The 25,098-nt window shown below is 30.8% G+C and overlaps 2 protein-coding genes across 4 annotated transcripts; one reads left to right on the forward strand and one right to left on the reverse strand.

Moving 5' to 3' along the window:
- Positions 1-1,735: 1,735 nt before the first annotated feature.
- Positions 1,736-19,481, forward strand: LOC111617659 (DNA repair protein XRCC3-like). 2 transcript variants are annotated; one of them, XM_023358934.1, is made up of 8 exons: positions 1,736-2,017; positions 5,177-5,317; positions 5,386-5,598; positions 5,666-5,808; positions 5,899-6,111; positions 6,179-6,425; positions 19,070-19,165; positions 19,348-19,481. In XM_023358934.1, exons 1-7 carry the CDS (start codon positions 1,951-1,953, stop codon positions 19,099-19,101), a joined length of 1,056 nt encoding a protein of 351 aa, XP_023214702.1. In that variant the 5' UTR covers positions 1,736-1,950; the 3' UTR covers positions 19,102-19,165; positions 19,348-19,481. The 2 variants fall into 2 exon arrangements, with proteins under 2 accessions (XP_023214702.1, XP_023214703.1); XM_023358935.1 differs by having other exon boundaries at positions 5,222-5,317.
- LOC111617661 lies at positions 7,188-9,396 on the reverse strand. Of its 2 annotated transcripts, XM_023358941.1 has the most exons (3): positions 9,334-9,396; positions 8,587-9,117; positions 7,188-7,713 (listed from the first exon to the last, which is right to left on the reverse strand). In XM_023358941.1, exons 2-3 carry the CDS (start codon positions 9,105-9,107, stop codon positions 7,584-7,586), a joined length of 651 nt encoding a protein of 216 aa, XP_023214709.1. In that variant the 5' UTR covers positions 9,108-9,117; positions 9,334-9,396; the 3' UTR covers positions 7,188-7,583. The 2 variants fall into 2 exon arrangements, with proteins under 2 accessions (XP_023214709.1, XP_023214708.1); XM_023358940.1 differs by lacking the exon at positions 9,334-9,396 and having other exon boundaries at positions 8,587-9,146.
- Positions 19,482-25,098: the final 5,617 nt, after the last annotated feature.

Here is a 25,098-nt window from a genome sequence, read left to right on the forward strand (position 1 = left end):
TTTTTGACATAAGGTTATTCACTGACATACACGTAAAGTATATGGTCAATGCCACAAAGTGTATTCTAAAAAAAACTAAACTGTTTACTGAATACATATAATACATTATGAGATTATACAGATTATTAAGAGATGAATCTTATACTGTGTCATAAAATTCTTTTCTGTCAATGTTTAGCAAAACCTTTAAGAAATTAGCCTCTTCTTTTGAATTTATCTGGCAACAAATGTAAAGAAAACAGAACAGAATGTTTTTGAAAGGATTGCTTTTGAATCCATTATTCTTTTTGATTGCTTTCCTCATTTATGGATGGTTTATAATTCTTGCAGGATGTTGATAATTTCTGCAGAAGTAAAATTTTGTTTAATTAATAACTGAAGTTTATAATTCATTTTAATGTTTAGTTCTAGCTAATTAAAATCAGTTTATAATACAGAATAATATTTACATTCTTGCATGCAATTTATATTCCATTTTGGAATGCTGTTTTGAAGATGACATTTTTGTAACATTGAAAATGTTCAGAAAGAAAATATATTACAATACCTTGAATGTCACTTTAATACTTTCATACTCAGAAAGCTGATTTTAACTACTGTACCTAAAACTTTAAGTTGTGGTGTATACAAGTTTACAAATATATACATATTAGAGAGGTTTCGGCCGATGTTTTCAACGTGAAAACGTGTACGTCGGACGTTCAGCACCGCCTTCCTGCGAGCCTAGAAGTTTGACAATGGCGTTTAGAACGTCGAGCACGATTCTACTGACGTTCCGAATGCCATTGTCAAACTTCTAGGCTNACTAATTTAGGCTTTATTGATATTAGTTACAAGATTAGTTCAAACATTTCTCGTATGATAAGTTCGTAAAAAAAAAGCAATACTCTAAGCTTAAAATTTTGAAACTGAAATTGAAACGAAACAAGAAGTTGCTTCAGTATTAATTGGTGTTTATGAAAATATAATTTAATGACGTTGAAAACGTCGGCCGCAACCCTCTCTATTATAGATTTGTACATGTATATAATTTTTTTCTTTTAATAAAGAAATTTTCATTTACTCTACTGGTAATTCTGATGTAAAAATATATTAGTAAATTGAATATTTAAACTAAATATTAATTTTCTAATTATTGATATGTGCTTGGAGTAAATAATAATAATATTTAATACTGATATTCTTCATTTTTATTTAATTTCTAACCGCATTTGGAATATCGCATTTAATTTATAGTTTTTGCAGTACAGTTTTGTTTGTATATATTGCTTTACATTTTAAATGTTTTTATTTATTCTATTACTTATAGCATTTGCATTAGTTATATTCAATTATAGAGTTCATAACCTAATTAAATGTTAATTCTATGTTCTTATTTCTCAAATTACATGTTTACAACTATTTCATATTAACTGTTGTGTCATAGATTAATCAAATTTACAACAAAAATACAGATAATCTTCAAAGATTCAAAAAATAAAGTGTGCTAACTTGTATAAAATCAAGAAGCATTCTACTTAATAATAATATCAATAGAAAACTTCTCTTCAGAAAATTATCATAAAAGCAACTGTAATTATTTAAGTTTTTAACTATACAAGAAATTAATTGAGTATATTAATTATAAAAATTTAAATAAATATATTTTGAAGGTGTTGTTTTAAAGTTAAAACAATACATCATTACTATTATTGAAGTAAAATGTTTTTTGAGTTTGATTGTTTGTGTTTGGCGACTTACATATGGAAATTAAAAATGTCGTAATTTTTATAAAACAAAAGTTATTTTAACGAAAGTATTGCTTAAATAACTAACTGTTATTGGACAATATGTCTAAATTTGGAAATATTACTGATATAAAGAATTTACAAATATTAATAATAAAATTAGTATTGGATATTAATTTATATAACTCTTCGTGGTTCTTATATAAATATTTTGAATTGTGTAATGGATAATTCATCAGAAATCGAGTCGTTAGACTTAAATCCTAAGCTTACTGCTGCATTACTTAAAGGTAAACAAAATAATAATGAAAATACAGTGGACCCTCTATATAGTGTTCTTTAAGTCATCCCTCGATGTAGTGGACTGTTTGCTATTCTTTACGAATATAGTGAATGACTTTGAAGTTTACTATACATCAAGAGCCCAGTGTATTAATATACTAAGTTATATTTGACACTAATTCATATTAATGTGTTAAATTGTGTGCAAAATCTTAAAATATATAACTTCAAAAGGAAAATTATTTTAATTAAAATACATTAAATTTATATAAGATTATTAATTTAAACTTAAAAGCATTAAATGTTTTATAAAACCTAACTTCTTACCCGAACAACGATGGAAATATGAAGGCTTTACTCGTAATCCGATATATATATAGAGTCTAGACGTCCACCCAAATCCGTTTGAGATCTATTAATAGACGGGAAAAACCTCGGTCGTTCATCAAACTACTAATCGTAAAACTGGTAAAAAATTTCCATCTCAAACTACTTCCTCATCGGCCATAGTCGGGGGCGGATCGCTGGAACTGTCATGAGAACTTGACTAAATAACCAATAAAAATAGAAACCATTATATCCTGTTATAAAGAATTTTAAGTTATTGGTGGGCGCTGGAATTTAAAATTTCTTAAAATCTTATATATATATTTATTTATTGACCCCGATTTGTAAACGTAAAAATGATGAGCAGCGACGTAAGTGGGTCGCAGGACGGCAGGAAGAGAGATATAAATCTGTGGTGACAAAAGATAGACCTAGTGACCGCTCTATCTTTTTTTTTTATTTCCATTCGATGAAAAATAACTAAATTGTGATGTTTTACTTGTTTATTTTCTATACCTTTAGCTTATTCAATAAAGCTAAGCATTTTGAGCCAGACTCGAACCTGGGTCCTTCAGACAGGAAGGGTGATACCTTCAATGTCTCGTTCATCTGGAAATTATCTCAACTTCTTTACAAGAAAATATTTAAAAATTAATAAGGTCTATATTAATTTTATTTAAAAACATTTATTATAATGTACGTTACTTTATTATTATTAATAAGTCCAAGTTGACAAATATAATAAGAATTAAGGACAATAAGGCAATAATAATTACATAAAATGCTTACTTGTTAGTAATATTAATTAATATTTTAAATATTTGCAAATGTTTGAAAGTGAGTTATTTTAAGTAGAATGTTTCTTGTGGTTGCTGAGGATAAGTTAAATTTCTTGAAAACATTTTGACAATTTGAAACAAATAGCTCTCTGATTTAAGGCTTGATATACAGTAATTAGCCAAAATATTATGACCACTCCATACACAAAAGAAGAGGGCATTTATCTAACATGAGACAATTGAAATATAGGATCAGTGCCGTCTTTAGGGCAGGTCTTATGGACTCTGGCCCAAGGCCCCAGGTCATAGGGGCCTCTAATCCGAAAGTAATAAAGTTACAAATAAAAAATAGGTTAATAAGTTAAAATAAACAAATTATTAAAAATATAAAATACTTTATTTCTCCTATATGTAGTTAAAAATGATCTTAAAACTAAGTAAACTTACAAAATTTTTGATACTTATTCACCACACCTCGGCCAAAAACAATACTTTCTTCCTGCTGCATGGAAAGAAAATTCCACTTCCTGGCCAAGGGATGTGAAAAATCATATATACTCTACGGGAGGAAACAAATAATGCATCCCTAAGTCTGTAATATACTATTGTTTCTGTTTCATTAAGGGAGCCCCATCTTGCTCCTGACCCAGGGCCGCTTATGTTCTAAATACGGCACTGGATAGGATCATATCAATTGTCTCCTAGACCATGAGTGTATAAAATGGGCAAGATACATCTCGTAATTGTTTTCCAAACTTGTACACTGCAATTATAGGCAAGCAAAAGGATCTGTCTGAACTTGATAAAGACCAAATCATTATGGCCAGATGGTTGGTTGCAGTGTTTCAAAAACAGCTGAGATTGTGGCTGAGCTGATTTGAACTAGGCTGTTCATGTGTCTGTATTGAGTAGGTACTGACAGTTGTCTGACAATGAATAAATTGTAAACTGCCAAAAGGAAGTTGGACAACCACACCTCATTCATGGTAGAGAACAGTGAAGGCTATCTTGTCTGGATGAACANGAGCCTAGAAGTTTGACAATGGCGTTTAGAACGTTGAGCACGATTCTACTGACGTTCCGAATGCCATTGTCAAACTTCTAGGCTCGCAGGAAGGCGGCGCTGAACGTCCGACGTACACATTTTCGCGTTGAAAACGTCGGCCGCAACCCTCTCTATTATAGATTTGTACATGTATATAATTTTTTTCTTTTAATAAAGAAATTTTCATTTACTCTACTGGTAATTCTGATGTAAAAATATATTAGTAAATTGAATATTTAAACTAAATATTAATTTTCTAATTATTGATATGTGCTTGGAGTAAATAATAATAATATTTAATACTGATATTCTTCATTTTTATTTAATTTCTAACCGCATTTGGAATATCGCATTTAATTTATAGTTTTTGCAGTACAGTTTTGTTTGTATATATTGCTTTACATTTTAAATGTTTTTATTTATTCTATTACTTATAGCATTTGCATTAGTTATATTCAATTATAGAGTTCATAACCTGATTAAATGTTAATTCTATGTTCTTATTTCTCAAATTACATGTTTACAACTATTTCATATTAACTGTTGTGTCATAGATTAATCAAATTTACAACAAAAATACAGATAATCTTCAAAGATTCAAAAAATAAAGTGTGCTAACTTGTATAAAATCAAGAAGCATTCTACTTAATAATAATATCAATAGAAAACTTCTCTTCAGAAAATTATCATAAAAGCAACTGTAATTATTTAAGTTTTTAACTATACAAGAAATTAATTGAGTATATTAATTATAAAAATTTAAATAAATATATTTTGAAGGTGTTGTTTTAAAGTTAAAACAATACATCATTACTATTATTGAAGTAAAATGTTTTTTGAGTTTGATTGTTTGTGTTTTAAATTACTCTATAGATCCGAAAGTGGACTTAACCATCCGCAAGCCCTTGAATTGTTTTGTGTTTTTATCGCGCATTTAATGACATTCAAACAATATTTACTACCATTCAATCTATTGTAATTTATTATATTACAGTAGTAAAATTAATTTTTTCCAGCCAAGTTGTTGACATGTAAAAATATTCTTGCTCTCTCTGAATCAGAATTGCAACATAAGACAAGACTTTCTCATCAAGAAATTACTACTATTTTGACATCTGTTGCACGTCATGTTTTAAAAAATTCATCGTTTTCAACTGGTAAGAAATTTTTTTTTTACTTTAAACATATAATTATCAAATCTCATATAAAATCTTTCTTTTAACAGCATTACAGATTAAGCATGGCGAATGTCCTAATGTATTTAAACTTAAAAAATTGAGTACAGGGTGCGGAATATTAAATTCGTTCTTACGAGGAGGAATTCTTCTACATCATATCACAGAAATATCTGGAGAGAGTGCGAGTGGAAAAACCCAATTGTGCTTGCAGTTATCGATCCAGATGCGATTGCCGATTGAATTAGGTGGACTTAACGGCGGTTAGTATTCAAACAGATTATTTTATTGAAGAAACTGAAAATGTTAGTTTGTTATTTTGTTCTCTAGGTGTTGTTTATATTTGCACTGAGGATGTTTTTCCAATAAAAAGGTTACATCAAATGATAGAAATCATGGTTCAGAAGTTATATAAATGCTATGATTTAAATTATTTTATGGATAACATATATATAACTCAAATTGGTGATTTGGTAAGTAGTCTCTACAAAGTAATAAATAATGTATGTAAGATTTTTATATTTAAGATTTTATTTATTGACTTTTATTACTTCATATTACAGCCAAACTTGTGGAAATGCTTAGAGAAACAACTACCACCATTGATAACGTCAAGAAATATAAAATTAGTTATTCTTGATTCGGTAGCTGCTCTCTTCAGATGTGAGTATGGCATTGACCAAACTATGGAAAGATCTCACGAGCTACGGAAATTGGGATTAATTCTTCGTAGGTTAGCAACCGCACACGAACTTTCTGTTATTTGTGTTAATCAGGTAGGCAAGTGTAAATTTTTTTTGGTGATAAATGTTATTTGTTTCAATTAAACATACCTGTTTTTAGGTCACTGATATTATTGATGAAACTATGAATGAATCAAACAATTGTACCATTCCATCTCTGGGATTAACGTGGTCCAATCTAATTCACACTAGAATAATGCTTACGCGAACTAATATTACTTATAAAATAGAGACCAATTCGAGAAATTATTTGACAGAACAGAAAGTCCGAAACATGAAAGTTATATTTTCTCCTCATCTTCCCTCTTCGACTTGTCATTTTGTCGTCATAACTGAAGGAGTGAAAGGTGTGATTTTATAAAACAAATATTTATCATGTAAATATTATTATTTCTAGAATTATTTTAAAAAATCATACTTCTTTAAAATTGCATTGTGTACATTGATGTGTAAAGGCAAAATATTTTAGGAATGTATTTTTAAAAATTAAAGTAGTTTTTGATAATATTTTATGATAGATAAATTATTTTTTCTGATTACAAATATTTTACAGATGGACAGAGTCAAATAATTTTAAAACAAAATTATTTGGCTCTGCTAATAGCTGTTAATTTAATATATAAAATGGAAATGTCTCAATACATTATTTATAATAAATTTTACAGTATGATTAAGCATTTCAAAAATTATCAGTCAAAAATAACAGATATTAAGCTATAGATTGCAACTTCTATAATTAATATAGACATTTTAGATGTGATTTTTGTATGTATTACTTATAGCAAATTTTAGAAAAACATATATCATATTTGAGTCGTCCTTAGACACTCACTTCAGTTTCAAAATTCACAGCTTAGAGTATTGCTTGTTTTACTGACTTATCACACAGAAAACAGGAACTAATTTAGGCTTTATTGATATTAGTTACAAGATTAGTTCAAACATTTCTCGTATGATAAGTTCGTAAAAAAAAAGCAATACTCTAAGCTTAAAATTTTGAAACTGAAATTGAAACGAAACAAGAAGTTGCTTCAGTATTAATTGGTGTTTATGAAAATATAATTTAATGACATGAACACACGAAACTTTTCTTTATATTTGAATTTATTTAAAAAAATGTACAAAATTGATGTGAAATGTGATTAAATTATTAAAAAAATGTTTTATTATAATACAAAACAAAACCTTCCACATGGTAAAAAAGTCTGTGTATTTAATAAATAACAATCTGCTGGCATTGTCAAGAACCAAGGAATTACAAAACTGACCATTTACAAAATCCAATGGAATGCAAAAATGTTTGTGAGCAAAGTATCGTGATCCGTAGAGAAGATTCAAAGTACTTGAAATATTTCGAATAACTACTAATATCTATTGGTATACAAATCGTGTATGCGTACATCGAGTACTAAAATTTCTTCAAACTCAAACGCACAGCGTCTTCGTCGATTATATTTTTTTTTAAGAAAAGACATTAAAACTCACAAAAAATGTCATAATTTCAATCATTCGGTTTCATTGCAAGACTGGAAAATGCTTAGGCAATCTTCTCCACTTCTTCCCTTCCTGGAAGCATTATAATTCATCTGGAATGGTATTAATTTTTGGTTTTCTAACATGTAACTGACTGCATACCTACAAAGAAAAATTTATTTATTTAGATAAGAATATTTTTCAAATTCAAAACATTACATTATATCAAGATGTTTGTTTGAATTGAAAATGTTTTTAATATCTTGCATATTAGCATAAGAACTTAAACTTAAAACTTTAATTACTGTATTTAAGGAAAGAAAAATATACATAATAATTACTGAATGGTGAAAGGTAATAAATATGTTTTCTGTGTTTAAAATTAATCAATTAACAAATTAAAGCAAATATAAAAATGTAAATTAATGAGAGAATTTAAGTTTTCGTATGTCTAAATATAACCCCCAACTGCCCAGTATAAATTTGAAGTTACATACGAGTTTTATTATTATTTAAGCAAAACAGTGCTTGTTTTTTTCTTTTTCACTTTACTATTGTACTCTGAACGTTACAATATGGCTGCTCAGTCTGCATTTAGAAGCTCATAAACATTCTAAACATTCTACAAGAGGTGTTGTTATGAGAAAACAGTTTTAGAATTGAAAATTAAAGTTCTGTATGTTCAACTGTATATACACAGATAAAGGATTTTTTCAACGATGATAATAAATTAGGACAGTAGCGAGGCATGTTATAAATCATTTAAGAGCAAAGTTTTTCTAGGTGTTTAGCTAAGTTTTAGCCAGAAAAATAGATCTTCAGCCCTATATACATAGAAAGATCACAAGAATTTTTGAAGTTTTGTAATCCTATGTTGTTTATTTAAATTTGAATATATACTCTTCAGGATCTAAATGAATCTAAGCTCTAAAGAAACTTAGAAGATGAAGGATATCGAATTCATTCTTAGATAAAATTTAAGTTTGTAGTAATTTAATTTTGAAATCCTACTGATTATATGAATAGCAGACTTACCCTCCAAATTGGGCAACGATGTAACCAATTTTGTCTCCTTCCTTCACCGCATCCTTACTAGCTTCACAGATATACTTCTGGGCGCATCTTGCATCTCTAGTCAAGATAGACTTGACGTATCCTTTCAGCATAGATGCACCAGCCAAAGCTGCTTCGTCTAAAGTATCTCTTACGCTTCTAGCTTGAGATGAGCGCGATCTCTGGCCCAGTGTAGTTTTCAACATGTCCAACACGTTCACCAACAAATGCAGGATTTTTCTAGAAGTGGCAGCGCTCTCTTCATCACTTCCAAATATCAATTTGACTAAAGTCTTGATGACGTTCTTAGAAGACATAAACTGAGAAATTTCGTTCTTATCGATCTCTTGTTTAAATTTTCTCTCGTCGAATCTCGCTTCTCTCGAGCTACTTTTAACAGTTTCCGTGTTTTTTTCCGTTTCCGATTTTCCATCCGGACTTGGCAATGCGGAACACACCACCATACCAAAGACGAAGAGGAAGAACCAGAAAGATTTCGACATTTTTGATAACCTGTAAGAAATAAAAAGGAATAAAAAATATGGAGAACAAGTTCTTAAACTTGTAAAACATTAAAAAATGAATTGAATTTTCTTTGTTTTTTTTTTGTGTTCTTGTTGTTTAGAATGGGAGCTTCCGGGTGGAATGCGTCTGACCCGCACCCGGATTCTGTGCTTAATGGTTCTTACGACAATAACCCAATTTCTCGTTTAGGTCGTTGACCGTGACCTTTTAAAACTGTCACGCTATCGAAAAGGGTCGCGGTAGAATCCTGCCAGGCGGGTGACGTCACGCTTCTTATAATTATCCGTGTACCGAATTAATGATGCACAAAGGCGTACTGTTTTATTTAAGTGGTACACGCTACGAGGAATTCTTTATAACGTTTGTTTTAACGGACCATTTCGCCAACTTTTTAATCTTTTGACTCAGTTTTCTTGGTTCCTCTTTTGTTATAGTTTGATTACCTTTCACACTTTACTAATCTTTCTGAATTTACTCCACTTCTTTGTTACGAGTTTCGCTTGATCCTACCATTTAAATCCGGTATAGAATTTAAATATTTGCAAATTTTTCCTTTATATTAACCTAGTAACTAACAAATAACATGTTTGCTTTTTGATCCTTCATTGATTCGAGGTTCAACTGAACGAATAAAAGTTTGTTACATCGTTGGTTCGATCATTCTTCCGTCTTCTGAGTAACATAATTAAAATATTCGAGATAAACAGTTTATGCAGTTTGTTATGCTTAGTTTGCATCATTTGCAATGAGCTATTCATGCAAATTGATACGGAAGAACCTTCTAAACGTATCCTTTACGCAATTATAGTGTTTACTACTATAAGAAAGTTCACAAGTTGCAATGATTTATCGAGGATTTTTAACATTTAATTAAAAGTTAAAGATGAATAAACACCTCTTAAGAGCCATTTCCTGATGATTTAATCGTATGCAATTAAAAAATAACAGAAGTTCAGAAGGTGACATTGCGAGTCATACAGTCGACGACCGTCTTTACAGACGAGTTGTTTGCATAATTGAAGAGTTGGTAATTCAGGTAGTTCCCAAGAAAAACTTTCTAATTTTAAATTGAATCAGATAAAAATTCTATTTATATCATCCGATGAGCCTTGAAGAGTTCATTTTTAATTAATATCTGTTGGTAAATTGCCGTGAATCTCATTAACGATATGGCAGCAATTATTGAGTGCCAAGAAATGGATTTTTTTTGGTTAAATCACAATGGAAGGCGGTTCAACTTTTTATAATAATATTAATCGAATAATATTGTATTTTTTAAATAAAATAACATAGAATATAAGAATAGAACGTTAATTAATGAAATAACCTTTAAAAAAAATAAGGTAATTATGATTTTTTACACGGACTTATCACTTCATCAGAGGGGCGTTTATGTTTAATAAATCACGATCCCGTAATAATGCAAGTGTTATTGTATGGAGAGGAAGTTTACTTATCATCACGAATGTGATGAAGGGTCGTTAGTGATGATGAAATAATCGAGTCTGTAAAAAAAACACTATACATTTTGACAGTTTTAATTGAGTTTCCCTAATTATAAATTGCTTAAACAAATGAAAATATTCTCTTCGGATACCCCATTATTTACAAATTTCATTTCAAATGCAATAATAATAATACCTCGATCCGGAATAAGCGTGACTTTTAGAAAATATCGAATATCTGAAGAAGAAACTTACGATTTTTCATTAAAAATGTTGCAAATAATCGATTTTAATTCGTTGCAAAACATTTTAGTAACGATCCTCAATAGGAGGAGTGTATTTTCTGAATGAATTTTGTACTCTAGTGCTTCAAGAATATGTTATAATCAATAATTTTCTAGTAAAAATGCTTCAGATATTCGATTTGAACTGGTTGAAAGCTATTTTTAGTACAAGCAATTTAAGGTTACAGTAAAACCTGATTAAAAAGGAAACCTGGCAAACATTCGGTACCGCGCGATTCCGGTTTACACAGGTTTTACTGTACTTCAAATACAGATCATTTAAGTCATATTATCTTGGATAAAATGAATTTAAATTACCTCCGATTGTCATACAAGATGAAATGAGAGGCGTATAACATCTAATTAATTTATATTTTAATTAAAAATAATATAAAAACATACCCAGATTTGAATAACGTTATGTAAATAGCATAAAGACGTTAGATAAATACGAAAAATCGGTACAAACCTGGGCCTGGTAGAACGTTCCTGGTCTAGTTTCAGGTAAGAGAATGATAGAGACGATGACCTTGCAGCTCTTTATATACTTCGGCCACCGGGTCAGCGAGACAAACATACTCATCCGGGCGAAGAGTTCATGCTTGGATGGGGAGGAGTTACTCTCCCGGAAGCTCCTATGATGTCAGACAGATCGGGCCGGAACTAGGTATACAACATTGTAACCGATAAATTACAATGCATACAGATGCCAAGAAAATCATATCTGAATTATAATGCCCGGGGTATAATGTTATTAAAAATACTATAAGCCATTCTCTAGTGTTTACGACATTTGCTCTTGGCATTTTACTACTATGCCACGCTTCCCAGAAATTGATACAACGAATCCATTCTGCCATTTTTTTTTATTTCTTTCTTCTTTTTCGTGCAGTAATTTCCTAGTACACAAGATGGTGTTGTAAGGTTTCGTTTTGGTAAATAATAGTAAAAAAATAAAATAAAATAACGTAGATTTTTATCAGAATATACTTGTTTTCTGATGATAAATGAGTGAAGGACGTATGAGGAATGGTCACGCTTTGGGGGTGTTGTAGAATTAGTTTTATATTATTATAAGGCTTGTATTCTTGAAGGCTGACGTAAGAAACAATGCTATTTCTCTTACAGTTTACTGAGTACCTTTTTTGATTTTATTCAAGAATAATATATAGAGTTTCTCAGTCTATAATCGTGTTGAACGTATATTTATTGGACTAATTACGTAGACGAATTATAGAATAAAATGCGATTCAGATCCAGGTCATTCGAGAGCTTGTATGGGACCCGTAGGTAGAGAGGGGCCCTTTTTTTCTCCTCAGTGGGTCCTTTTTGCCATTTTTTGGTGATAAAACGAAATACGTGGGCTGTTTCTTTATCAATAAAAATAACATTAAAGATTTTTTTGTTTTTGTTAGTAAAATTAGCATTAATTAATAAGGGTAGGAACCATTGTGAGAGCATAAATTTTTTTCGGGAGAACTCCCCCTTTCGAAGGTCTTACACCCGAATATAAGCCAAAGATTCTGACCGGGTTAATGGTCACTTTCTTAATTAGACGTCACGAATGCAGGACCGGATTTAGAATTGAAAGAATTTAAAAGGTCCCTCCTCTCCAAGAAATACATATTAATTTTTTTTTATGGGCACGAAACGAGGCCCCTTATAGAGTGAGGCCTTAAGCCATATATCTTGTATAGCTTTTACTAAAATCGGGTCTTCGAAGAGGGTGTATTTTAAGCACGTAATTTAGTCGTCATCGATAGATCTACATTCGAACTTGAAGAAAAATCAATTATATAGGTTTATATGGAAGTGTTGTTGTTATTTTTTTACTTCCGCATCGCCTCCTTATATTAAAAAAAAAAATTCGTGATACAGAAATTCGTGGTGAGTCGCGCATTCTCTCCCACGCGAACAAAATGGTGCCAAGGGTTCGTCGAGGCGTATGTAAACGACTGCGGTCGTTCATAAGATAGTAAGAAAAATCATGGGTGTGTAGTGTAACCATAACTCCATAACCCCTAACTGACCGAGCATGAATTGCACTTAAACTCACCCCCTCGACGTACACTTCACCTCATGATTCTAACGTATTTTCTAGATTGGAGAGTAGATTCAATTCGAATAATGTGACTGGTATATCAAGTATGACAGGAAAGAATAAGAAAAAAAAATATTTATATATTATTTTTTGATTAAACCTTTGACCCGATCTTTCCGACTAACTACTATACTGTCATTGAACTTGAAAGATATCCTATCGAGGATAATTAAATCCGAGATGATCCCTTATCGTTTGTTATTATTTACGATCGATTTTTTTTCCAGATATCGATCTCCTTCGATTTAATTTGCATATTCTTATCGCGTGTAATCGCCCGTTTAATGTTAAAATTTATTAAAAATTAAACCTCTGTTATCTTTGTATATAAATTAATTCGAAAATTAAATACGGCAAAGGGGTTGTGAACGTGTTCGAAAAAGCTAAAATCCTCACTTAAGAACAATAAAGGGTAATCGCCTGGGCCCCCCACTAACAGGAGGACCCTAAATTAATCTTATACAATAAGATATTTTCCTGAAGAAACACGTCTGAATTTAACATCGTACATGGGGCACCCTAATTCAAATTCCTCCGAGTACCCACGAAGCTATAACGCTCCACTGGATGGAATAAACTGGCGTAAAAATTTTGAATCTTTTTAACTTAAAAACAATTATTTTTAGTGTTTCCTACTAGAAAATATATAAAGATTTAAATATAAGATGTCTGGATTAGTTAAATGGATAGAACAAAGCAACCCGGAAATCTTCTCTTCGTTAACTCCATTCGGAGTCGTCTGAAATTCCAGTTTAAGAGAATTTATGGACCGATTAGACCGTGTACTTGGAGCAAAAAAAACGTCGTAAGTAAAAATATAACTTTCCTGCAATAACTTTGTACGCTACTTCCAGAAAAAAAAATTTATTTACGTCAAGGGCCCTAAACCCATGAAATATTCAGGCCTTCATTTTTTAAATCGCATTGTATCCTCTTCGATATTAAATATTTAGGGTACATAGAGGGATAGGGAAAGTGGCCCTCTATCTAGAGGGTTTCTAAGATGCCCTATCAAATTAGTGTCACTAATTTGATAGGGCATCTTAGAAACCCTCTAGATACAGGACTGCTCACGAGTGTTTTGCTTGTGTAATAGTGAATATATAAATCGTAAATTGGGCTTAAAACAACGTGCTTTATTATTATATTTTTTTTTACAAATTCGTCATAGTTAAATTACGAAATAAGACATCAATTTTGGGTTGAATGACTTTCGATCCACCCTCAACGTACAAGTCGACCCCCCTATAACACTGTTGATAATTCCGTTTTATATGAATTCCATATTGTACGAGTCACTTAGATTTTACAAATACGTGTGCCGGGCTGTGAACGGCACACGTATTTGTAAAATCTAAGTGACTCGTACAATATGGAATTCATATAAAACGGAATTATCGACAATGTTATAGGGGGTCGACTGTATATCAGTGTAGTTTCTATGTTACGAGCTAATTTTCTGGACGAAAATTTAAGAATAATTCCAATAAAAAGTTTTAAATTATAGATTTTCTCCGTGTTTTTAAGCATTGTATAAATATATTGTATATAAAAAATTGTTAACGTATTGTCCTAAATACCGAAAGGAAGTAATCCAGGATATTTTTTTTTCTTCTTCTTCTTCTCGCTACAGTTTACGATCAGATTACGATCTCCGCTTTCTTTTCTTCAAAAGAGAATCCGGGTGCGAGCCACTTCACCCTCCACACACCAAAGTAGTACAGACGGATGCTACTAAGTCGGACACTAGGACAAAAAAATATACAAAAATGCACACTAAACAATAAGCTGGATCGACCACAAGCGCCTTACTTTAATTAAACAACAATTACTCCTTAAATTAAGCAAATAATTTTCTTTAAATTTCGAGATTAGATACGAAATTTAACTGTCCAGTAGTTAACTGATTTTTGGGCCATCCTCCCAAATGGATGGCCCAAAATCAGTTAACCACTGGATGGCCCAAAAATCAGTTAACCACTGGAGGGATGGCCCAAAAATCAGTTAACCACTGGACAGACTAGTTTTTTTACTGCATAATTAACTTTACTTCTCGAAAAGAATAGCAATTTAGTGTTTACAACTGTTAACCGACTTGTGGGCCACACTATATGTTTAATTTACGCGCCGTAATAGTTTAAGTGTGCATTTAAAATTTGTTGTATTCTTCTGTTCTTTCATTTAATCTTTTTATTCGTTATTTTTAAGCGGAAACAAAGGGAAAACAGTGTTAAAAAGCAATTGGTAGAGACAAATAGATGTTTGTGATTCGAAACTTTATATTATGGATGATAAATTACATTTTGTACCATTCACGAATTGGAATCTTCCGTATCGTGTCGTGTTCATTCATCATAAATCTTCCGTAAGTATCGACCTTAAGCTCGATTTTAAGTATGCCTAATGTTCTAAACAATAATCAAAATGGTGGAACGTGAAGAGAATGCCATATAAAAGAATTAATCTTTTTGCTCTGGACTATTCGGGTTCGAGTTCCGGTCATTTCAGAAACTTTCGTCAATGGATTAATCCTGACCTTGGATATGTGGGACTGGCAGAACAATGGACTCGAAAAGTGCCCCCTCTTAGTAATTGCAGTGTTGTGAGTTCATACTTTACATAAGTAAAGTTTAAATAGGCTTACTGTATATATTTTCTTATACATAAGTGAATATTTCTGTGAAATTAGAGAAGACAGTACACTATCCTTGGTGTATGAATTCTACGTAGTATTCGTTGTATACTCGTAGCAAAACGTGGGCTACTTGCAAGAATTCCTGCGCGTATGTTGTACACTGAGTATTCCATAATGCGTACTATCGTAACAAGATGCGATTAGAGTACAGATGGACCGGACATCTGACTCGGAGGACCCTAAAAATTTATATTTTTATGCTAAAAGCACGAACCGTACCATCAAAGGCAAGCAGTGCCATTAAGGGCATTTAACGTGAATTTATTTCGCTTATATGTCTTGTATAGAGTATTGTTTTAGTGAGGCGTGTGTTTCCTAATGAAATTTGCAGATAATACCCACTTCTGCCCTTCCAAAAAATAAAAATCATAGCGCCGTTATAGCCTGTAATACTGTCGCACTTACCACACCTAAAATTACGTAACGCATACTCCGATTTAAGGAATAATACACAGTACCCCGCGCTGTGTATTATTCCGAACGTGAGATTACGTGATGACGTCACGTGATCGCGAGTAGATTTAGAAATGTAAATTCCGTTCACGTTTTGTTTGAAACGTCATCAAAATCGAGCAACCGTACCGATTCGTTCGACTTTACGAACGTACCCGTACGTACAGAATTTGACGTGCGACTAAATATCCAGATTGGTCAGCTGAATGACGTCAAACCACCGAAGTATAGATTATATTTTGTGGTCGTCAGAACGAATCGTGACGAAATAGATTATTTTTTTAGTTGTAATATAGAGTGAGTATAAAGTAAAAATACAGCTGATTATTTATTTTTTTGAACATTTAACTTCATACTTGATCTTTATGCACCTCTGAACCAAATCACACACAATAGATCATTTTAATAGTGCGATTAGTGTTTTAAATTTACGTGCACAGATAATAAATAACAGAAAATTTTTACTTTGTTACAGATATTCATAAAAACAATCAATATAACAATAATACTGTAAGTATTTAAATTCCTTTGAATATAATAGTTAAATATGTTTTAAATAAGAATTTCCATACATTTCATCGTGGAAATTGTTTATCAATATGTGTCAGGAAAAAGTAATGTTACACTTGTACTGTAGACTAATGTTTTCATAGTAAGCTATTTTTTTTAGCCTTTTTTTATTTTTTGTTGAAATAATAGTACCATACTAATGAATAACTATTTCTAGATGTCTTGTATGTGCTGTATACCTGGTTGCATAGAAAAATATATATTTAGTGTCTATATTTAAAGGATTTGATTTGAAAAGCAAACCAATGGATTAGAGAATTTGTAGAAAAAAATAACTTATTATTTAAAATGTTTTAAAAATTATGCATTAAAAAGCATGAATTATGTTTAGGTGAAAACATATATTAAATTGTTAACTAATCTGCATTTCCACTTAGCATATTCTGTTGTAATATATATAAAACATTAAATACAAGTTTTTGTAAGCTTAAAAATACTGTATTGTCTAATAAAAAATGTAAAAAATAGCTTAATTTGCAATTTACATTTGTTATTTTTGATTATTTTATTATTATAGTAAATGTACAAAAAAGCTTACAAAAATACAAAACAGATAAAAGTTACTTCTTGATGTTTAAAAATGTCTCAGCATTAAAATCTTTGATATCAAGTAATTTAGTTTAATGTTAAAATTATTGCAAAATTTTCAATTAATGTCAATACACACAAGAGCTAGTGAAATTATAAATACTGTAAGTGCCTTTTATCAAGTTTTAGATGAAATGTCTATAACTATTATATAATGTCTGCCCACTCTCACAACCACAACCACAACCACAACAACAACAATAACAATACAAAGTTTAGGCTGATAGATCAACATTTCCGATTTAAGTAGATTGACGTCATTCAGCTGGCCAATCAGCGCGTTGTGCCATCTGGATATTTAGTCGCACGTCAGAATTTGCTATGAAAGTGTGGCGGCATCTAGCGTCCAATTGCTTAAAAATATATTGATGTTAATTTAATTAAATTATATTGTTAAAGCACAAAATTATTATCACACGTGTTAATTATACATAAACGATAAACTGTATGGAATTATTTAAAAAATGTAGTATTATTTTAAATATATTTTTACACGTTAATGATTATATGTAGATTTAAATATTTAAATAAAAATGTAGATAAAATTTTGTATTCGAATATATAGAATAAATTTTAAATCAATAATTATTAATAAATTAAAATAGAACTATCAATAAACAGTAATATAAATGAAAAAGTATGACGTAGACACGAGTATGTGACGTAAGTAACTGAATTACTGTATATAAATTGCAAACTTTGAACACCAGATGGCTTCGTCAAAATATTTAATAAAATATCATTTAAAATATTAATTATTATTAAATATTATTTAATAACGAAATATTTTATGTAAAAAGTTTCGAAGAAATTAATTTTCTATTTTAAGGAAACGAATTCGAAACTTTCTGATGATACGTTACTATGAAATAGATTTTCCCACGTGGGTGTGTGTTGATTTTCTATCGATGTGTGTGGAGGGGAACTGAAAGCATTTTACTTATCAGCAATGAATAGAGTAAGTCTGTTTCTATCGCTGTGTAGTCTGTTACCCTGATTTTTTCATTTATCATCTGCTATTTTCTATATTTCGTAGCATTTGTATCATTTAAAATACTCACTACTCGTGTATTCGGTGGTGTATTGTCATTTTCCTGAGGGTATATGCATTAATGATAAGAAATAAAGCATTAGAATAACCTACAATAAAACCACTATGCATTTTAGCTAGAGGCCTTTTATTCTTTGCTTAAATTTCAATTTAACCTTTCATTTATCTGTGAATCTGACAGCAATCATTAAAGCAGTTCCTGCTAATTAATTTTAGGCATGTGAGGTAACATTAAGAAACTTTCTTTTACATTACTTCCAAAGAAAATTAAGATGATAAATCCAAGCACAAATAATTGCTCTCTTTTCTAAAAGAAAATATTAGCCATTATACTGAGGCTCTACAAAATGAAATAAAAACAAAATAAGTAACTCAATTTAAAAATCTTATATATCGCTCTGTATTGAAGAACGACAAACTGTTCTTGTTGGTAGTCCTGCTTTTCTAACTTCCGCATTTTTCTGATACTGAGTTTTCTTTCTACTTGACTTCCAGTTCCTTCTCCTCCTTATTGTCTAAAACTGGAATAAAGAAGAGAAAAAACAAGAAACAGACCGAAAGACAAATATGTTGGAATTAGTATATGTTTTAATGAATTCTTTCTTTTTTGTAATATCTAATTAAGTTTACTCGTTTAGTTAAAAAATAATAAAATATAAGTAGTGGTAATTGTATTTGTGGTCTTAACATTTTATAAAAGAAAACTAACTTCAGTATGGGAATTTTTAACAATTATTTTAATATTAATTGCAGATTTGTTTGCGGTATTGCACAAATTTGTGTAGAAGTCTGCCAAAAAGCAGAACGGCTCGGTCGTTTCATTCTATACATGAACCAGAATACTTACAGGTAATTTCTAAAAACACAACCTATATTTTTACATTCTGTCAGTATAATCTGCGTAATTTCTAATTTATATTTATTTTGTTTAGAAGTATGGAGATTTTTATAAGTTTATTGAGAATTATTTATTAATTGTATAGTATACATATAAAATTACTTAATAATTTTATTATAAAATCTATTTATAGTATTTGAAACCAAAATTTCCAGTCTATCCTCTGCTTAATGTACAAATTAAAGGATATGATTTTTCTGTTTTGGAATGCTTTGAAAGTTACGTTCATAAAACTGCTTTGAATATGGGAATTGAAGTGCAAGATACGTAAGTATGCATTTTTGTTTATCAAAATGAATAAATTATAAAATTGAGAAAATTTTTGCATTTGCTAATTTAAAAATCTTTATACTTAAAATATTTAATATAAATATCAGAGTAAATATAAACTGTATAGGAACTGTTGATATATTTAGGGAATAGGAAATTCCCTAATTCTAAATTCTTATAACAAACTTCTCTATGTATTGGACAACTGACAATCTTCTGCAAATGCACTACACAAACTTATTGGATTTATTATGCAATATAATGAACAAATTTTTAAATCTTCTAATAGAATTGTCTTTATTTTAAACTCCAACCATTTACATTATGGCAGACTACATCAAAAAATCCATTTAAGAAGAGATTAAGCATACTAGCTCCCAACTACGAGCGTTATTATCTTTCACAATTATATATGGTTTTGAATAGACACTGGGAAAATTGCTAGATCTATTAAAGTTTGTTGGAAACTGCTTACAACAACAACAACAAAAAAAATGCCTTTGAATTGAATTGAAAATTTAAAGGAAAAAAAAATGAACTTAGAAAGTAACTTTCATTTTTTAAATAAAACATAATACAAATATTATTGTAAGTTTTTATAATAAGATTTTAAAAAGCAAAGATGGTCAATAGTCCGATCAGTCGATCTGGTTCTTATTTTAATAATGAAAAGTCCTGCTACCGAGAATGCCCTTTTTGATTTAGTTGATGTGGGTAGTGGAATCATCTGTAATGCTTTTAAGAGAAGACAGATGTCATATGTTTTCTTGTCTGTAGCCTGGAAGATTTCTAGTTCTTTTTCAAGATTGTAGTAGTACTTTTGCTCTCTAGTATTCTTGATTTGTCTACCTCAGCTGCTTTAATAGCGGCATCAAGCTTATAGCCCGATAATTCAGCTATTTCTTTGGCTTTAATAATCAGGTTTATGAAGAAAAACTTCATACTTGCATACTTCATACTCATTTATATCCTTTCCCAATTTGCATAACCTGACATAATGCAGTTATTGAAGTTACTGGGCATGGTTTAAAATTAAGACACATAAGCACAATTATTCCAGATAGTATAGGTTCTGACAAGTAAAGAATTTCAGAATCTTGCCACAAATAGGCTACATATTGATTATTGACAATCTATGCAGTGGTTTCCAAACTGTTTTGATTCGCGGCACCGTTGCTAAATTCAGATTTTCCCAAGGTACCGTAATGTCAAATTCTAACAAGTACAATTTGCAAAATAGAGAAATAGCTAATATCTTTTTAATTAAAGAGTTAGAACATTAAGTAAAAAATAAATAAAACTCATATATAAGGTAACAAAAAATATATTTGAGCAAATTCAATTAATTATAATTAGTGGGATGGATGAGCCTGTTGATTACCGCACATTTTCTCAAACCTTGGAATTAAACTGGACGCAGCCACCCTCATTTCCTTCTCCACATTGATTTTTGTGCAATGCTTAGTTTTTATCACAGCAACAAGCTCAACTTTGCACTAATCAGAAGTCGCAAATGAAATTAAGATTTTCTGAGCTGTATCACTCAGAAAGGATATTCATCTTTTACTGATATCCAAAGTTCAGTTAATTCCAGCTGCTAAATTTTGTTATCAACGTATTGTCACAAGACAACTCAATAAGATTCTCTTCTTCTGCAGCAGTAAATTCAGATGGAGCACTGGCATTAAATAGATCTTGAATCCATGAAAATTTATTGATGATATAATTATGAAAATATTTCTCAAACCAGGTGATAAGCTGTGATAAATATTCTTCAAAAATAGAGTTCACACTGCAAGAGAAATCAACTCCATTGGAAGTCAAACATTGTTGCAGCAAGGGAAAACATCCTTTTCTCCATCTTCATTTATTTTTCTTTTCCATAGTTTTAATTTTTTAAAAAAATATTCTGTATTTTGAAATTGTGTTGTATTTTTTATTTGTTTTATAAGCGCGATGTGGCATAATAACGATCACTTGGCACGATTCATTTCTTTATTTCAATTTTTGTTGATATGCATTTACACACACGTTTTGAGTGTCATTTGCCCCCCTTCAGTCAACTAAAAATATAAAATCATTTTTACATACACAACAGCCCGACACATAAATTAAAAAAAATACTGATTATACAAGTGCATATAACATACCTTAAAAATACAGATGTCATCTTCAGATGTATATTACTACAAGCGGGAACCATGCAATATACATTGGATTATCTAGTATTTTAATTTAAAAAAGATTTTTTACTATAACTGTCAAATTGTCAGATATTTTGCACAGGACATACCTCAAATGCTAGGCCAAAGACTTAAGACTTAACTTTAATTGGTACACACAAGACTTTGACTTTGACGGCCAGGTTTTTTAATTTGAAGGTCCTTCAAACTTCCATAAAGTCTTATAAAAAATTAATATAGTTAATGTACCTAGTATGTAAATATTATACTATATACTTAACTTATCTTTACATACATATTCTCCGAAGACCCTTGGCGATACAAAGGGAAACCTGTAATAGACGCATAGCACAGTTCTATCTTCTTTAATTTTAGTACCAATTCATACTTAATCCACAGGATTGAACCTCTCTTTGACTAATCTTTTTAGTAACAGTTCTACATAATCGATGGAAAGAAACTTAACTTTGACTAATCTTTTTGTTCATCTTTCGGTATCTAGTGGCGTTTTCCTTTATGGTGATTTGCATAATCATGCGTTCTGTTTTTAAGCTGTAGTTTTATAGTAAAAAATCTTTTTTAAATTAAAATACTAGATAATCCATTATATATTGCATGGTTCCTGCTTGTAGTAATATACATCTAAGGATAGCATTTGTATTTTTAAGGTATGTTATATGCACTTGTATAATCAGTACTTTTTGAATTTATGTGTTGGGTTGTTGTGTATGTAAAAATGGTTTTATATTTTTAGTTGACTGAAGAGGGGCAAATGACACCCGAAACGTGTGTGTAAATGCGTATCAATGAAAATTGAAACAAAGAAACGAATCGTGCCAAGTGATTGTTATTATGCTACATTGCGCTTACAAAACAAATTTTTTTTAAAGCTGAAATTTTCTCAATTGGCTTTAAAAGGTGCATGTTACTTCCTTGCAAAGAGAGATTCAGAGCATTCAGCTTTTCAAGAATATCACATAAATATGCTAGTTTTACCAAAAAATCTTAAATCACAAAATTTTCGGCATACTTATGGTATACCTCTTTAAGAATAATATAAATTTCCTGTCGCAGTTCAAACATATTAGACAAAACATTACCTCGAGAGAACCATTGCTCTCTCATGGTAATGTTTTATACTTTCTTGAAGTGCTGTAGTACAACAAAGATGTGTGCTTGGATCCCACATCCTCATATAGTGTTTTGAAAAATCTTACCTTCAACGACCGGTTTTATAAAGTTTACTACATGTACTACATATTCTGGTTCAATGCAGGACTTAGATATTTTGATGCAAGTGCTTCCTTGTGAATAATGCAATGGGTCCATGGTGTATCATATGGTCTTTGCTTTGAAAAAGTGCTTGCAATCTTCCATAACATCTGAGCACCATCAGTAAAGATACCAATGCATTTGGTCCACTCCAAATTATTTTTGAAAATAAAAATATTAAGGATCTCGTACAAGTTGTGAGCATCAGCAGTGATACTTTTACAGAAGAGAAAGTCTTCTACAATGTTGTTATTATCTATAAACTGTACATAGCAAATCAAGTGAGCATCATTATTATTATCTGTGTCCTAATCCAGCTGCAACCCAAATTCCTTCCCTTCTATCTTTTTCAATAACTGAACATTGGAGGTCCTTTGCTATGTTCTGTATTATGCGGCTGATAGTGTTATTGGAGAAAGGCACTTTTGAAAGCTGCTACCCAGCAGACCCACCGATCATAATACTCACCATGTCTACAGCAGCCAGTAGAATGAGTTTTTCTGCAGTGGTATGAGGTTTTTTACATTTTGCGATTCTATGTGCCATCTTTATTACCGAGTTAATGATTTCCATCAGGTCTGCTAGATGTTGCATCTTATCACATTGAATTGAAAGTGGACGTAAAATTATGAAAATTTTATAACATTTTGCAGCACCCCTGAAGCTGTGGATCCCTAGGGCACTACAGCGCACGCTTTGGGAACCGTTGCCATAATGAGCAAAAATTTAAAAAACTAATAAGCAGGCTTAAAGTTAACAAATACAAATGTATTCAGAGAGTAAATGAATTAATTATACTTTTTATTGGCAAAATTTCCTCGACCTTAACACAAAATAAGAAAAAGTAAACTTTTAAGAAGTTTGCAGGATTTCCTGGGTTAAAAAACAGTCAGGATTACCAAGATCCCGGGATCCTGTTAGAGAAACCCTACAACATGTCGTCCAACCTTTTTTCCTAATGGGCCAAATTAGATATTTAGCTATATTTAGCAGGCCACAAAGGTACTTTATATAAATATATGCTTTTAAAAAGTTCAAAATGTGAATATCAAATTTTAATAACAAATATATATTATTACAAAAAAATACTGTATTATTGATAGTAAAAAAAAGAAATTATACTCACACAAAATAAAAATAAATTCAATTCAATTTTTGACATTGCCTTCCTTTTATAATATTGTCAATATCTGCTTTTATGATAGTAGTCTTAATTCTAAGAATGTTATATGTTCTATAAGTGCAATGTAGCGTAATAACAATCACTTGGCACTATTCACTTCTTTATTTCATTTTCTGTTGAATTGCGCTTATAGAACAAATAAAAAGAACGACACAGTTTCAAAACATGGTAGAGGTCTAAGAATGTTAATTAAATGGGAATCACTCAACTTATTTCTTTCAGCAGTTTTAATTTTTATCATGCACGAAAAGAATTGTTCACAACAGCATGTACTACCTCACATGGATAACACTTCTCTAGATAAACGGTTTTCTAACACCAATTATGTTATTATGACATCAAAGTGTATCCAATGAAACCAGAATAAGTTTTACGACATACTTTACCAAAATAAATGAATATATACCTAAAAAAGTTTAGGGTGCAGTGGGCTGCATAAAGATATTAAGTGGGCCATGGGTTGGACATCCTGTCCTACAACATGCCATGGGTAGATCAGATACGATGCCATTCTGAATGGTATATGATGGAAGTACAAAGAAATTAAAAAAGTTCATACATTTTTAGTTTTTCCATGCTTTATTAAATAATTTACCAAGTATAAAATGCATTTAGAAGTATAAAGTTATATGTGATAATTTGTTTTTCTCCATATGTAGAATTCTACACTCAAAATATTGGTTCCCTCAAATTTGTGACCGAAGGGTCGGCACTTCTTTGATGTCCTGTCAGGATGACACCACCATGTCTCAGTTGACATGGAAGCCGCACTAACTGGGTCACGCGAGCAGTCGCATAACGGAGCAATCAGATTCGGGATGGAGGAAGAGACAGCGCACTGGAAGTGACTTACGCGGAGATGGGTTAACGTAACAACTGTTTAATCGGGAACGATAGGCCATACAGGACATACAACATATCGATTTTAAATATGCTAGATTTTAGATATATTTGCTACGATTGACATAAGATATAT

The sequence above is a fragment of the Centruroides sculpturatus genome, unplaced genomic scaffold (genome assembly GCF_000671375.1).
Source record: "Centruroides sculpturatus isolate CEXI.00-Female unplaced genomic scaffold, Cexi_2.0 scaffold1406, whole genome shotgun sequence".
Classification (NCBI taxonomy): domain Eukaryota; kingdom Metazoa; phylum Arthropoda; class Arachnida; order Scorpiones; family Buthidae; genus Centruroides; species Centruroides sculpturatus.